This window comes from Bufo bufo, chromosome 2, assembly GCF_905171765.1.
Source record: "Bufo bufo chromosome 2, aBufBuf1.1, whole genome shotgun sequence".
Lineage (NCBI taxonomy): Eukaryota > Metazoa > Chordata > Amphibia > Anura > Bufonidae > Bufo > Bufo bufo.
In genome coordinates this window covers 289,782,235-289,798,948 of record NC_053390.1, presented here as the reverse complement: position 1 = coordinate 289,798,948, position 16,714 = coordinate 289,782,235, and the positions used below count along the sequence as shown (strand labels likewise).

At 49.6% G+C, this 16,714-nt stretch overlaps 1 protein-coding gene across 2 annotated transcripts in view; it reads left to right on the top strand.

The window, feature by feature from the left end:
- The window catches only part of SF3A1 (splicing factor 3a subunit 1), a 40,157-nt gene that overhangs the window by 12,022 nt on the left and 11,421 nt on the right, over window positions 1–16,714 (top strand). For both annotated transcript variants that reach the window (XM_040416704.1, XM_040416703.1), the window contains exon 5: window positions 13,399–13,473. In XM_040416704.1, coding sequence (XP_040272638.1) covers window positions 13,399–13,473 — 75 coding nt within the window. The remainder of the gene's footprint in view (window positions 1–13,398; window positions 13,474–16,714) is intronic.

Here is a 16,714-nt window from a genome sequence, read left to right as displayed (position 1 = left end):
AGGGACTCTGGTCAGATTTTCAAAAAATGGCCTGGTCCTAAGGTGTAAAAAGGCTGTGTCCTTAAGGGGTTAAAGGAATGTGTCATTAGTTTTAGGGCTTGCATACATGATGACATTTGTCGCAGCAATGTCGCCTGGTATTTTTTTGTAATAATAGTCAATGGTGTTGCACTGCGACATACAACATGCTGCCACGCGACAGTGGCAGAAAAATCCTTCCAAGTGGGACTTTTGTGCGATATCATTACAAAAAACAACAAATATTGTCCCGTAGCTGTACCCTTATGCTTCCCTGACTTCTTAAATCCTAAAGGCTCCAGTGCATGTTGATGAGACCTCTTATTCATGAGCTCCCAGCCAGGAACACATAATTAATAGCCCTTCTCGGCATGCTCTGGAGCTATTCAGTCCTATATTAAAGAAAGTGATCCAGTGTTTTGCTTAGAGGATCTAGCACTAGTTAAAGAGGTTTTCCCTTCACAGACAATGGGGACATATCGCTAGGATATGCCCCCATTGTCTGATAGCTGCGGGTCCCATCTCTGGGACCCGCATCTACACTGAGAACAGAACGGGGAAAGGTGTAAGTTCTCGGCGTAAATGCGGTCCCATAGGTGGGACCCGCACCTATCAGACAATGGGGGCTGTGACACAGTGAGGGGAATGGTCTGGGAAAACAGGTATTTTCCTCCCAGCGTGTGCTGCTGGGCTGATTTGCAGCCAGATGGGGTCAAATACCAGACTGGATTTTAATTGCCGGTCCGGGTTTTTGGCAGCACCTGGTTGTCCGGGTTCAGAGCTGAACCTGGACATACCCTTATTTTCACCCCGACTGCCCCCCTGATGTTGGCATCAGGCACTAAATTCCGCAGGGCACTGGCTCTTTTGTTTTCAATAACACACTGCAGTGTGTTCGGTGACGTCACCGGCTCTGATGGGCGGGCTTTAGTGCTGCCCTAGCCGTTTTACTTGAATTTAGCGCAGGGCAAAGGAGAGCATCGCAGCAGTTCATGTCATGTCAGGGGGGCTGCCGGTGTGAAAATGAGCTCTGAACCTGGACAACCCCTTTAAATAGGCAGTTGGGCTCAGCAGCAGGATCTCTGTGTTGGGATCTGAGGCTTGGTGCCAGGTTGGAGGGCTGAGACCCATGGGCCGAGGAAACAGGCCCCCTAAAGCCTAAACTTTCCAATTTGTGTGAAGTAACACCAAGATGTACTTTCCATTGTGTGTAAAGTAAACACCAAGACTGCAAAGTAACACATTGTTTTGTGCATTTGCCTCGTGTGAATAAACACTGAAGTTTTGCGTTAAGAACTTGTCTTTTGCCTCTGTACTGCGTCCGCTTACCCTATTTACCAGAGCGAAACCCCAAAATTGGTGGAGGATGCGGGCAAGCGCAGTGAGGCAGGGGTGATCGCCGAAGTATTGTTGTTTTTCACTTTTGCTCCGGGCACGGTTGTATGTCTTGCATTAAACCCGCTAAATTTCAATCCGTGACTCTCCATAAAGTGGAGGCCATAATGAAGGCTCTTGTGGAGGCTAACCAGCAGCAGCAGCGAGAAACTAACCTGCAACAACGGGAGGCTAACAGGCAGCAGCAAGAAACAAACTAGCTGCTGTTACAACACGTGATGGCTATACAGACTGCAGGGACATCCCAAAGCGTCCATGATGTCCGGAAAGCAGTCCGTGCGGCTATCCCCAAGATGACACCCTTAGATGATGTCGGAACCTACCTGGCGATATAAGAGAAGGTGGCCACAAGGGAGAAACTACCCCGAGACCAGTGGGCTGAGGTCGTGGCTCCTTTCCTGGCATCCGATTGTCCGCGGGTGTATTTCGACTTGCCGGACGATCAAGCGGCCGAATACAAGAAAGTAAAGGATGAGATTCTGGTGAGACTGGGGGTGAATGTGTTGGTCTGGGCCCAGCGGGTACATCAGTGGGGGTTTAACCCGGCTGAGCCCGCGAGACCCCATTATTAAGACTTTACCTCTTGCAAAAGTGGCTACAGCCTGATGTGCTGAGTCCCACGGCTATGCTGGATCGACTATTAGCTGATATGTTCTGGAGGGCTTTGCCACCCACTCTCCAGCACTGTATCGGCCAGGTGTCCCCTGGCAATGCCCTAGACATGGTGGAACGCTATGAGGCTACTAAGAATCTACAGGAGGGTTCTTTTTGGAGGGGGGCAGTCAAACCCCGGAAATCTCCACCCCAGGCCCGGAGATTTGAGCCAAGGAAACCCACCCGGGATGTACCCACTATGGGCCTGGCTCTGTTAGTCTGATGGCAGTGTCAGGAGCCTGGCCATATAAGGGCTGACTGTCCTCATCGCGTTGAGCCCATAGACACTAATTGTGGTTACCGTCGGTCGCTGTATGCCAGGAAACTGTGTGCAACAGGTACCCCGGAATCTTTAGACCACTTGTGCCAGGTGGAAGTGGGAGACACTCAAGCGGAGGCGCTGCTGGACTCGGGATGCCTGGTGACCCTAGTAAGGGCTACTCTAGTACAGCCCACTGAGTATACTGGCCGGAAAGTCGGGGTGATGTGCATGCATGGAAACTTAAGACTACCCCACCCCGCTGGTGTCTTTAACCACGGTAGCCGGCAGGTGGACCCACGAGGTGGCAGTAGCTATGGCCGGTTGTGAGAGTTACTGATACCCGTGAGTCAGGGGAAAACCCAGGAGATTGGCCTTGTTCAGGAGGAAGAACCCTGGGAGCCTGAGGCCGAATGGCCAGCAGTAGGGGTGACCGCCACTTCGGTGGAAGAGGGGGAGACAACCCCGCTGAGTGTAATGGTGGGAGACGTGAAGGACTTGCCACCGGGTCCTGAGTTGGCAGACCTCAACATCTCTGGGGAAAATTTGGGCACAGCACAACACTGGGACCCAAGCCTGGGAGAATGTGGTAATAATTGATGGTGAACCACAACAACCTGGGGCCGAGTCTGTTTCCCCGTTTTGTGGTTCATCAGAATATGCTGTATCGGGTAAACCAGCTGCGGGGTGAACATATTGAACAGTTGGTGGTGGCCCAGGCTTATCGCAAACTCGTGTTGGAGTTAGCCCACCAACATGTTCTCGGGGGTCATCTGGGAATGCTGAAAACACAGGACTGGATATTACAACGGTTTTACTGGCCCAGTGTGTTTAGAGAGGTGGACGAATTTTGCATGTCTTGCCCGACCTGCCAAACAACTAGCCCCCAGCACCTTTTCCGCAGTCCCTTAGTACCTCTCCCGATCATCGAGGTACCATTTGAGCGAATCTCTTTGGACCTCATAGGTCCAGTACCGAAGTCCGCTAGAGGACACCAACACATCTTGGTCGTCCTAGATTACGCCACTTGGTATCTGAAGGTGGTGCCACTGTGACATACATCGGCCAAACTTATAGCTAAAGAGTTAATGGAGATGTTTTCCCGAGTGGGGCTACCTAAAGAGGTTCTGACTGACCAGGGGACCCCTTTTATGTCCAAGGTCATGAGGGAACTCTAGGTTGCTGCACATCAAACAGCTACGGATGTCAGTTTATCATCCGCAAACTGACGACCTGGTAGAAAGGTTTAACCAAACATTAAAAAACATGGGAAGGACTGGGACCTCTTTCTGCCCTATCTTATGTTCGCAGTGCAAGAGGTGCCCCAGGTCTCTACTGGGTTCTCGCCCTTGGAACTTCTAAATGACAGACATCCCCGTGGTCTGTTGGACATAGCCAAAGAGGCGTGGGAGCAACAACCCACCCCATATAAAAGTATTATTGAATACGTCACCCAGATGCAGGAACGTATGGAAACAGTGTTGCCTCTTGTAAGAGAGTATATGGAGGCCGCTCAGCGAGCTCAAAGTCGGGTCTATAATCAGCAGGCTCGGTTTCGGATCTTTAACCCGGGAGATCGGGTTTTGGTTCATGTACCGACTGTGGACAGTACGTTCCTGGCTAGGTGGCAGGGACCTTACAAAGTAATTGAAAAAGTTGGAGAGGTAAACTACAAGGTACACCAGCCAGGGCGTCGAAAGCCAGAGCAGTTGTACCATCTGAATTTACTCAAACCTTAGAAAGATAGAGACTGGGACTGAACACAGCCCGCTGCCGAGTTTTCTATGGAAAGAGGTTCCGGCCCCTCGGTCTGATGCGAGGGAAGCGGTTGCCAGAGTGAAGATTGCTGACAGCCTCTCCTCTAAACAGACTCAGGAGGCCAGGGAGTTCGTCAGCAGGAACACGGATGTGTTCTCAGACCTCCCCGGACGCACTTCCACAATTCAGCATGACATTGTCACTGAGCCTCAGGCAAAAGTCCGGTTAAGGGTACTTTCACACTGGTGTTTTTCTTTTCCGATATTGAGTTCCATCACAGTTTTATCCTAATGCGTTCTGAATGGAGAGCGTTTTGTTCAGGATGCATCAGTTCAGTCCCTCTTACGGTTTCGGCCGGAGAAAATACAGCAGCATGCTGTATTTTTCTCTCCGGCCAAAAATCCCGCACACATGCCATTGAAATGTATTAGTACCGGATCTGGCATTAAAATTTACCGCATTGACCGATCCGTTCTTCCGGTCTGCGCATTGACGATGTTGTCATCCACAGTACCGACTGGGAAAGTCACCTACCCAAAGTGCAGGCTGTAGTGGACTCCCTTCGGAAAGCTGGACTAACCGCTAACCCAAAAAAATGTGCGATAGGGTTAGAGGAGACTAAATACCTGGGATATGTCATTGGGCGCAGAGTCATCAAACCCCAAGTGAACAAAATAGAGGCGATACGGTATTGGCCCTGACCTGTCACTACTAGGCAAGTAAAGTCGTTCTTGGGAATGGTGGGCTATTACAGGAGGTTTGTCCCCCACTATGTTATGGTGGCCATGCCATTGACGGGGCTCTTGAAGGGACGCAAGTCAGTGATGGTTCGCTGTGATGATCGAGCGGAAGAGGCTTTCTCCGCTTGGAAGTCAGACCTGTGCAGGTCCCCGGTTTCGGTGACGCCTGACTTCAAAAAGGTATTTATAGTACAGACCGATGCCTCCGAAGTAGGCCTTGGTGGCGTACTGTCTCAGGATGTCAACGGGAAGGAGTATCCCGTTGTCTTCCTCAGCCGTAAGCTCACTCCAGCCGAGACCAGGTACAGGATAGTGGAGAGAGAGTGCCTGGCCATCAAGTGGGCACTCGAGTCTCCGTTATTTGTTGGGGAGAAAATTCTGCCTGATAACTGACCACTCCCCTCTCAAGTGGATGAGCCAGGCCAAAGACAGAAATGCCTGGGTCACCAGATGGTTCCTTTCTCTACAGAACTTTAAATTTACAGTGGAACACAGAGCATGCCGGTTGCAGGAAAATGCGGATGCCCTTTCATGAGTACATTGTCTAGCGAGTGTTCACCCCCTCAGAGTTGAACAAAATGGGGTGGGGGTATGTGACACAGTGGGGGGAATGGTCTGGGAAAACAGGTATTTTCCTCCCAGCGTGTGCTGCTGGGCTGATTTGCAGCCAGGTGGGGTCAAATACTGGACTGGATTTTAATTGCCGGTCTGGGTTTTTGGCAGCACCTGGCTGTCCTTAAATAGGCAGCTGGGCTCAGCAGCAGGATCTCTGTGTTGGGATCTGAGGCTTGGTGCCAGGTTGGAGGGCTGAGACCCATGGGCCGAGGAAACAGGCCCCCTAAAGCCTGCCGTGGACTGCTGGAGGCAGAACCGACATCAAGGTGACTTGTCTTATATGAACTTTCCAATTTGTGTGAAGTAACACCAAGACTGCAAAGTAATGCATTGTTTTGTGCATTTGCCTCGTGTGAATAAATACTGAAGTTTTACGCTAAGGACTTGTCTTTTGCATCTGTACTGCGCCCGCTTACCCTATCTACCAGAGCGAAACCCCACAGGGCATATCCTAGCGATATGCCCCCATTGTCTGTGATGGGAATACCCCTTTAAGCTGTTCTTAGAACACCAAAAAACGGGTGACAGATTCCCTTTAAATCTAGCAGAGCAATGAATGGGAAGATGCCATGTGAGGTGCAGGGCTGGTTCTTGCTTTCTTAGAAAAAAGTTGTCATGTACTATATGATGTCTAATTTTAACTTTTAACTGTTTTGATCTCTAAAACTTGGTATACATTGGTCAACCATAACATTAAAACCATCCTGTGACTCTGGCACCTTTCAAGGTGTAGGATATTAAGCAGCAAATGAACAATGCTCTTGAAGTTGATATTTTGGAATTGGGAAAACTGAATAGGAGTAAGGATCTGAGCGACATTGATGTGGATCAAATTGTGATGGCTACACACCTGGGATAGAGCATCTCCAAAATGCCAGATCTTGTGGGGTGCGTTTGATGTGCACTATTTAGTACCTGCCAAAAGTGGTCCAAGGAAGGAAAACCAGGGTGATGGGCAGCCAAGGCTTATTGGTGCATGTGGGAAACAAAGGCTAGCCTGCCTGGTACATTGCTGCAGAAGAGCTTCTGTGGCACAAATTGCAGAAAAAGTAAGTTAGGCTACTTTCACACTTGCGTTCGGGGCTCCGCTTGTGAGTTCCGTTTGAAGGCTCTCACAAGCGGCCCCGAACGGATCCGTCCAGCCCTAATGCATTCTGAGTGGATGCAGATCCGCTCAGAATGCATCAGTCTGGCACCGTTTGTCCTCCGCTCCGCTCAGCAGGCGGGCACCTGAACGCGGAGGCAAACGGATCCGTCCAGACTTACAATGTAAGTCAATGGGGACGGATCCGTTTGAAGTTGACACAATATGGCTCCATTTTCAAATGGATCCGTCCCCCATTGACTTTTAATGTAAAGTCAAAACGGATCCGTTTGCATTATCATGAACAAAAAAAAAAAAAAAAATTATTTTTTTTTTTTTGTTCATGGTAATGCAAACAGATCCGTTCTGAACGGATCTAAGCATTTGCCTTATAGGTGCGGATCCGTCTGTGCTGATACCAGACGGATCCGCACCTAACGCAGGTGTGAAAGTAGCCTTAGCTATGATAGAAAGGTATCTGAACGCACAGCACATCCATGTGTAGAGCAATGGAAGGCGGTGTGGTCTGATAAATCTGTTTTCCTTTACATCATGTGGACAGTCGGATGCATGTGTTTCGCTACCTGGGGTGGAGATGGCACCAGGAAGAAGGCAGTGTGATGCTCTGTGTAGTGTTCTGTTCATGGCATGCATGTGGATATAGCTTGACATATTTCAACTGTCACAGACCAAATGCATCTCTTTATGGCAACCATATTCCCTAAGGCCTCATGCACACGGCTGTGTTCCGCGGCCGAGAGCGGTCCGTGGTAGCCCGGCCGGGATTCCTTCTGACAGCAGGAGCGCACGGCGTCATTGGTTGCTATGACGCCGTGCGCTTCATGCCGCCGCTGCTGTACAGTGATACACTCGTATGATCTATAAGAGTGTATCACTGTACAGCAGCGGCGGCATGAAGCGCACGGCGTCATGGCAACCAATGACGCCGTGCGCTCCTGCTGTCCCAAGGAATCCCGGCCGGGTTACCACGGACCGCTCTCGGCCGCATAACACGGCCGTGTGCATGAGGCCTAAAGGAAATGGTGTCTTTCAGCAGAATACCAGGTCCTGCCACATTGCAAAAATCGTTCAGGAATGGTTTGGGGAACATGACAAACGTTCAAGGTGTTGTCTTGGTCTCCAAAATCTCTACATCTCAATCTGATCCAGCTTCTGTGCAATATGATCTGTGAGTTCCTACCTTACAATTTACCGGACTTGGTTATGGATATGACAGGACACCTTCAACAGTCTTGTTGAGTCCATGCCTCAGTAGGTCTGATCTGTTTGTCTGGTGTGTAACTTTAAGGCCTCTTGCACATGAACGTATTTTCTTTCCATGTCCGTTCTGTTTTTGTTTTGTTTTTTTTGCGAACCCTATAGGGAACCATTCATTTCAATGGGTCCGCAAAAAAAAAAGTTACTCCGTTTGCATCCCGTTCCCATATGTCCGTATTAACGTTCAGCAAAAAAATAGAATATGTCCTATTATTGTCCGCATTATGGACAAGGATAGTACTGTTCAATTAGGCTATTAGGGGCCAGCTGTTCCGTTCCGCAAAATGCACACGGATATCATCCGTATTTTTTGCAAAATACATATGGTCGTGTGCATGAGGCCAAAAGGGGTTGTCGTAATTTTTTAAACCAGCTCCTGGATCTGAATACTTCTGTAATTGCATGGAATTAAAAAAAAAAATGTATAGCCAGTGAGCTATTCAATAGACTGTAGGCCAGATTTATCATTAGCGCAAATCAAAATAATGAAGTGAAAAAGTCGCAAATTTCTGCGCAATCGCTAAAACTGCGCAAAAATGTGTGACTTTTATTAGCTCTGCGCTATGCCCGCCAGTTTTCTGAAAGTGGGCGTGTTTTCTTATGTAAATAATTCTATAGACAGATTTACTATTGTGCAATTTCACTCCAGTGAGGACCATGCTCATCTTATGCGACTTTTTAATAGTAAAGACGTGCGACTTTTGTAAAGCCGCTTACTGAAGGATAAACTGCTACCGTCAAACCACCTTTATCACAGTATTAAAGGACCATTAATAAATCTGACTTAGCCAAAGGTGACTTTGGACATATGTAAAAGTGGAGTAAGATCTAAGTGTAATGATAAATCTGGCCCTGTATCTTTATAGCTCACCAAAACAAAGCCTATTTAGGCCAATAACCTCACTTGTCCCAGATATTAAAACTTAACTTTTACTATAATTATTTTAACACTATTGTAGATACAAGTACATGTGAGCAAAAGAAATGGGGTTAAAACGATCTCATGCCTTGTCAGTGCTGAGGCTGAACCTTCCCAGATAGGGTCGCGTTTGTTTAGTGTGAGTATCTTTATAGCGCCACCTGCTGTTTGTAATTTCCATCTCACTGAACTGGTCGAACATGCTCCGTTTAAATCTTCAACTGCCACCAGCCGTATGTTCTGTTAGAAGTTAAGGACACATATTTTATATCACAATCATGGCATATTAATGCAGATTTCTGATACATTTACATTATAGTAGTCCAGAATATTTGAATGATGCAGTACTTATTGTTTCTTGTGCATGGCATTGGGGGACACAGCACCATGGGTATATGTCCAACTACCACTAGGAGGCGACACTAGACATAAAAAAGTGTTGGCTCCTCCCTGTTGGGCTATACCCTCTCCACAGACACTAGGCAGAGCAGTCTTGTTCTAGTGTCCGTAGGAGGCAGACCTGACCTGCTTTTTGTGCAGGTCATCCTGCTACTTTTTTTATTTTTTCTTTCTCTTCTCTGCAGGTTCCGGGCTGCGGCAGGGGTGGCTCCATCGTGTTCCACTTTAGTTGCCCCCCTGCGGGCGCGTACTCAGGTACCTGGCAGCCACCCAGTCCCCAAATCTGCTTCCGCAGTGGAATTCCGGCAGTCCCACGGTTCCCGTGTTGAGTCCGCCGAGGGGGTGGTAACTGCTGCGCCGGAAGACGTCTGAGGGTGAGTATGTTAGATTAGGGTCTCCCACCCTCCTTCCCGGATACCTAATACAGCGCTCATTGCTGTGTGGGTAAATGCCTTGCCTCTGAAAGTGCCTTGCCTCTGATACAGTAGGTTGTGGATTCAGGCCCCAGCAGAAACTTTTATCTCTCAGCTGTATCCTGGCCCCAGAAGCCCCCTGGCCTTCAGTTTTTCACTCTCTGGGGGTCGCTTCTTAGGTTCTCTCCCCCACCTGGCCCCCGTTCGTCGCGGCCGCGCTCCACTAATTTAGGCCCCGGCTTTTCGGGCCTACTAGGCCGCAACTCCCCGCCCACTTTCTGTCCTTCCCGGGCTTACTCCGTCACCTCCCCTCCGTGGGAGGGGCCTCTCCTGCCTGCCAATCCAGCCCCAGGTTCCCTGCTCTCTCTCAGAGGGGCGGTTCTTCCTTCGGCTGTCGGCTCCTGCTCTCTCCGGTCGCCATCTTGCTTGGGGTGCCCTGCACAGCTCCTGGGGTCTGGTAGGCAGCCTCTGGCTGAATTACTCCGCAGGCTCTTTTCCTTCCCTCCCCTCTCGATTGCAGCATTCTCCTGCAGCCCTGCCACCTGCTCTATAGCTGCTGCAGCACCTCTTGGGGAACGTGACATCCGGGGACAGATAGGACAGCCCTGCTGCTCTATGAGGGCCTCCTCTCCCAGCCTCCCTATCGGATCGCCACGTATTTCACGTGCGTCCTTTGTCTACGGAGGTTTCCATGTAGTCGCTTTGTCCCCCTCCCACCCTTTTGTGTGTAGGTCCCCCCTGAATAGGCTCCCTCCATGTCAAGCCATGGGATCCTTGCCTGACTCGCCCAATCCCTGGCGGAGTTCCTGGAGCGCTGCCTACAAATTGCGGTCTCCTCTCCCCCCCCCAGGGTCCTCCCTACAGATGAGTCACGCTCAGGTACTGGGTCACGCAAGGAGTAGCCCACGGACCCTCTTCGGGTGGTCTCAACTAGCTTCCACCCCTCCTCTGCATCCTTGGGTCGCCCCAGGACAGGCCTGAGGCTGGTGACGAAGCCTTCTCTGTCAGTTGCCTCTGGGGACACCTCTGCACCAATTCCCTCGGAACAGAGCATCAGGCGGTCTTCCACCATGCAGAATCCCTCTGTGTGGTCAAGTCAAACGTGCATGGTGGTACCTACCCTACCCAGGTTTGGTACCCCTCTAGTGGACTTTCGGATGGCGCTCTCCTGCCTGCACAGGTAATTACCGCACAGGTAAGGCAGCCGTCTCAGTGCTTAACAACTGGCACACCTACGCGGTGTCTCTGGTACGTACGCCCTCGTAGGCTGTACACGACAGACCTTCCTGGTTCCCCTATCCAGGGGCTATGTTCTGGGCAAGCTGATGATTCAGGCAGACGCCACTTGTAGGGTTGGCAACCCTTCTCTGCCTCTAAAGGTTCTTTTGTCTATGCCGTGGCGATTACATCTGTCTGTTTCCAGCCGCCTTGTTACTTTCATAGGTAGAGTTCCTACACCTACTCCAGATGCTGTAGCCATTACTCCTGACTGGCTCTATGGTGTTCCATGCGGCACTATTTCCCCCTATCGGGCGAGATATACAGGCCGCCTTCAATTGCCGTAGCATATGCAACTGTCTGTTTCCAGCCACCTTGCTCCCTTCACGGGTAGAGTACCTACACCATCTCCTGATGCTGTATCCAGTATCCCTGGCGGGCTCTATTGTGTTCCGTGCGGCACTATTTCTCCCTTTCCGGCGAGATATAGAGGCCACTCTCAATTGCTGTAGCAATTGCCTCTGTTTGGTTCTAGTGGGCACCAGGCTGCCACCTTGGTCCCTTCACGGTAGAGTACCTTCACTATCTCCAGAGGCTGTTGCCGTTGCTCCTGTCTGGCCCTATGGTGTACCTTGCGGCACTATTTCTCCCTTACCGGGCGAGATATTGAGGCCACCTTTTATTGCCGTGGCCACTGCACCTACCTCATCATAGTGTGCACCAAACAGCCATCTTACTGCCTTCTTAGAGTTCCTGCACCGTCTCTGTTGCTGCAGCCGTTACACCTGTCTGGCTCTATGGTGTACTATGCGGCCCTGTTTCCCTCTTTTCTGGTGGAATAGAGGGCCTCCTTCAGTTGCCATTGCACTTACTTAATTGTGGTGTGCACCTGTCGTTCTTTGTGGTACTGTGCTGCCCTATTTTCCCCTTCCCAAGCGGAATATAGGTACCATTGCTACGGGGCACCCGTTGCACTTCTCTGGTCCTAGGGTGCACCATGCGGCCACATCGCTCTAATCTTAAAGGGACACTGACAGGGCCAAAAAGCATATTAAGGTATATATATGACCGTACAGGTCTTATAAAGTGTATAAGAATCATGTAAGTATCCCCCCTGTCCACCTTATAACTACAGTAATGTGAAGTTTTATAACCTGCTGATATCGGGTTCAATCTGCCCAAGGGGCGGTGCTTCACCTCAGCTTGTGCCCAGCCAGCCTCGCCGCAACTGCCGTTTGAAGCGCCGCCGAGCTCATCAATATTCACTGCGCTGGGCGGCTACTAGTGTCTCCGGCTATCTTCAGCGCATGCGCCCGGCACCCTCACTGGCCGGGATCGCATCGCGCCTGCGCACAGTCTCATTCTCAGAAGCAGCCTCTGAGAATGAGACTGTGCGCAGGCGCGATGCGATCCCGGCCAGTGAGGGTACTTCATTTGGCCGGAGTTTCTCCGGTCTTGCGTTTCTCAGCGGTATTTTGTTTTCAGAGGCTTGTTCCTCGTCCCCTATTTTGGGGATTCAGGTCTTATCTTTTCTCTTTTTCAGTTTTTTACTTACAACCCCCTCCCCTTGCAAGGGTTGGCGGTTTCCCTTAGCGCCTTTTGGGATTTTTTTCCTTTCAATAGGGCGCTTAACTTCTTCACCTGCTTTGCGGTAAGGGGAGACCTGCTCCCTTCACATGTGAGCCTTGAAATGGCTTCCCTCACTCATTTGGCCTTCAGTGATTCCATGTTCCCTTGCTCCCCATTAGAATGTTGGGTAGCTCCGATACGCGGTGCTGTCCTACTTTCTCTCCAGCCTTCGGCTGAGCTCGGTGTTCCCCTTTGCCTTCTTCTTGCATTTGGGTCGTTCTCCCAGGCATTTATCCTGGGGTGCTGGCAGTCGTCACTGTGGCTTCCTTGAGGTTTTTACCTGGTTATGCGGCTTCCTGCCTATTCCATGCTTTTCTCATGTTGGGTTACATGGTTCTTCCGCACCTGTATGCCCAACAGATGGCATGGCTGTTCTTTTCCCACCCTCGGGGACTGCTTTGGGACGTCCCATGGTGCTGTGTCCCCCAATGCCATGCACGAGAAAATTGGATTTTTTTGTACTCGCCGTAAAATCCTTTTCTCGTAGTAGGCATTGGGGGACACAGATCCCACCCTATGTTTTACTTCCGCTTCTCCGGGCTGGTCTCTTGATCTTTCCCGGTACGGGAGTTGTTGGTTCCTTGCCTTTCCTCTCTCTCCTACTGCTTTTGGTACAAACTGAGCTGCCTAGTGTCTGTGGAGAGGGTATAGCCCAACGGGGAGGAGCCAACACTTTTTTTTGTCTAGTGTCGCCTCATAGTGGTAGTTGGACATATACCCATGGTGCTGTGTCCCCCAATGCCTAATACGAGAAAAGGATTTTACGGTGAGTACAAAAAAATCAAATTTTTACTGTTGAACTTGACATTTGTTAAATGTATGAGACTGCCAAGTATTATTGCCAGTGTATGAATATTTACAGACGGTATGCCTCGCGAGGCAGCTGGTAAAGCTGCTGTGAGTCGGTTATCTGCGCCGCTCTGGCTTTATTTCAAAGTTATTAATAAAGATGACTGTGCGAGCTCTGCAGCCCTGACAACGGACAGCACTTTGTAAGTGATCCCATTTATCTGTTCCAGATCCTGATTCCTCCAAAGGGATTACACATCAAGCTGAAGAAAGAGGCTGAGAACCCCACCGAGGTGTTAGATCAGGTAATTGTAAAACCTGTTGATTTTATGGATCTTATTGTGTTTGCTGCTGTAGTCTTCTTGCTGAAAAAATGAAATAATGTAACTTACTTTCTTAACTGCTTTTTATGCCTAATGAGCATCTTAACTGTTTAACCATTTCAAGACCAGGCAATTTTTCTTTTTTGTGTTTTTTTTTTTTTTCCCACCTCCCTGCCTTCCTGGGGCTATAACTTTTTTTTTTTTATCTTTCTGTTCACATAGCCATATGAGGGCTTGTTCTTTGCAGAACAAGTTGTACGTTCTAATGGCACCATTTAATTTTGCATAGTAGGCTTTCACTATGAAGAGAAAGTGATCTGTTCCCTTTTATTCTCAGTCAGTAAAATTACAGCGATACCACATTTTTTTGTTTTTGTTTTTCTTGTGTTTAAATATTGAAGAGAAAAACCCTTTTGGAGAACTTTTTTCTTTTTGTTTTGCCATATTCTGACCCAAATAAAATTTTTATATTTATGTCTATGGAGCTGAGTGAGGGCTTTGAATATAAGATCTTCAGATCGCTTCTCTCTTACACTGCAGTGAATTACCGTTGCAGTGTATGGGAGATTCACTATTTTTCCTATGTAGCACTGCTACTTGCAGGCCTGCATGGGAACTACAGCTTTAATAGCCTGCATTCCTTCATAGAGACCCCATGCTATTACAGAGAACCCACGGCTTCCCCCATCTCTGTGTGGGGAAGCCATTCGGGCCCCGGGAGCGCAGTGCTCCTGGGGAAAGCCCCTCGGATTCTGTGGTCATAATTGACCACAGTATCTGAGGGGTTGAATGTCTGCGATCTGTGTTAACAGTAGAAACCCAGCAGCTAAACCCTGGACTCCAGCAATCACCTTTTACGGTTATGAGATAAAGATCGAATCTCCCCTGCGCGGGATACATCATTGTCATAATGTAATGTCCATGCCTCTTTATTAAACTTCAATAAAACGAGTAAAAAAAAACTAAAAAAAAACTGGACTCAGCCGTACATGTACAGCGACAGCCCTGGAGGATATAGTAATGCAGCTCATGATGAAACAGGAATTTTCTCGCTCGTATCATTGGGGGACACAGGACCGTGGGTATAGCTGCTTGCTGCCACTAGGAGGCGACACTAGGCTGAAAAGTGATAACTCCTCCCCTGCCGGTTATACCCCTCCAATCTGGAGAGAGCATATCAGTTTTTAGCTTATTGTCGTAGGAGGCTGACCTCCCTTAGCAGGGTTGCTTTTTTGATCTTTTCATTTTGTTATTTTTTTTACAGATTTCCTGGATGGGGCACAGGAACGCTTGCGACCCTGTCTCCCTGGGAGGCTGGCCGGTGTTGCTTGTTCCACCGCCCTGCCTCCCCCAAGAAGACGAAGTGAACCAGGGCAGCCTCGCTCCCCTGCTTCCCGCCAGCAAGAGGGCCACCTCCTCTCCAGCCCTTCTCTGCCTGGACCCTGATGCCTGGTGCCAGCGGTCGTGTGGTGGCCCTGCTGGTACAAGACTAAGGGTGAAGAGATAAAGACAGGTGAGTATTACTGTTCCTCCCTGTCCCCCTCACACCATGACCCCCTTCTTAAGGGGGTAGCGAATCATCCACCCGTCGCCCATCTCACCTCAGCAATGAAAGGGTTAATCCCATTCCACGGCGGCATCTTAGTTTCTGTCTCCCCACCCCTCTCCGATCTAGACATATCAGGACAGGGGACATTCAAGAGGCTTTCTCAACAAACAGGCACCTTCTGCGCCCCATTCCGGGCCCCCGTTCTCCGACCAACCAGGCGGGCTCTCCGGTCGGCCAAGCGCCGCACTTTCTCGACAGATCCATCCCGGGCGCCCGCTAATGCCGTTCTGGGTCCCTTCGTTTCCCAGAGGGAGAGCAGGCAGAACGGATACCCCAGTCGGCCGGACGCCGCAAAATCTAGGCTTTATTCGGGCCTACCGATTTTTATATTTTTATTTTATTTTTCCTTCCGGCACACAGGGTGGGCCGCCGCAGCCAGTGGAAGGCGGCCGCATTGTGGACACCGATCCAGGTACCGCTGTGTTCCGACCGGCGGTGAGTCCCGGTCGGCCTGCGTAAAAACGTAGCCCCCGGCTTTGCGGCCTTCAAGGCCGCAACTTCCACCCTCAGGTATGGGGAGGCGGGTCCATCTTTCTGGTGCGAATCTCCCGGGCAGCCCGCTGGCTCCGCCCCGGTCCTTGGGCAGTTTAACCCTCCCTGCACAGCCACCTCTTTAAGGCTGGCACCAGTTTACCCTAGGTTTCTATCTGCAGGCACAATGTGCCTTAATATTGCAGTATTCAGTCCTTCCTGCCTCTTCTCCAAGTGAGGCTAAGGCTAGGTCCTCACAAAAAAAATAAAAAAATACGCCATACAGATCCTGCCCTCCTCAGCGCACATCACTGCAGGATCACCCTGGCTGGTGTACCCAACTGGGCCTGTGCCCTATCCCGGACAGTGGAGGATTTCTCACAATTCCCAATCCGCCCTCTGAGGTCGTTTGGTTGATAATGCTCCACCTGCGCAAATCCAAGTACATCTAAGGCCTCTTTCAGACGGGCGTTGCGGGAAAATGTGCGGGTGCGTTACGGGAACACCCGCGTTTTTTCAGCGCGAGTGCAAAACATTGTAATGCGTTTTGCACTCGCGTGAGAAAAATCGCGCATGTTTGGTACCCGAACTTCTTCACAGAAGTTCGGGCTTGGGATCGGTGTTCTGTAGATTGAATTATTTTCCCTTATAACATGGTTATAAGGGAAAATAATAGCAGTCTGAATACAGAATGCATAGTAAAACATCGCTGGAGGGGTTAAAAAAAAAAATTAAAAATTTAACTCTCCTTAGTCCACTTGATCGCGTAGCCCGGCATCTCCTTCTGTCTTCATCTGATCTCTGTGCAGCAACAGGACCTGTGGTGACGTCATTCCGGTCATCACATGATCCATCACCATGGTAAAAGATCATGTGATGGATCATGTGATGACCGGAATGACGTCACCACAGGTCCTATTGCTGCACAGAGATCAGATGAAGACAGAAGGAGATGCCGGGCTATGCGATCAAGTGAACGGGTGAGTTAAAAAAAAATATATTTTTTTTTAACCCCTCCAGCGATGTTTTACTATGCATTCTGTATTCAGAATGCTATTATTTTCCCTTATAACCATGTTATAAGGGAAAACAATAATAATCGGGTCTCCATCCCGATCGTCTCCTAGCAACCGTGCGTGAAAA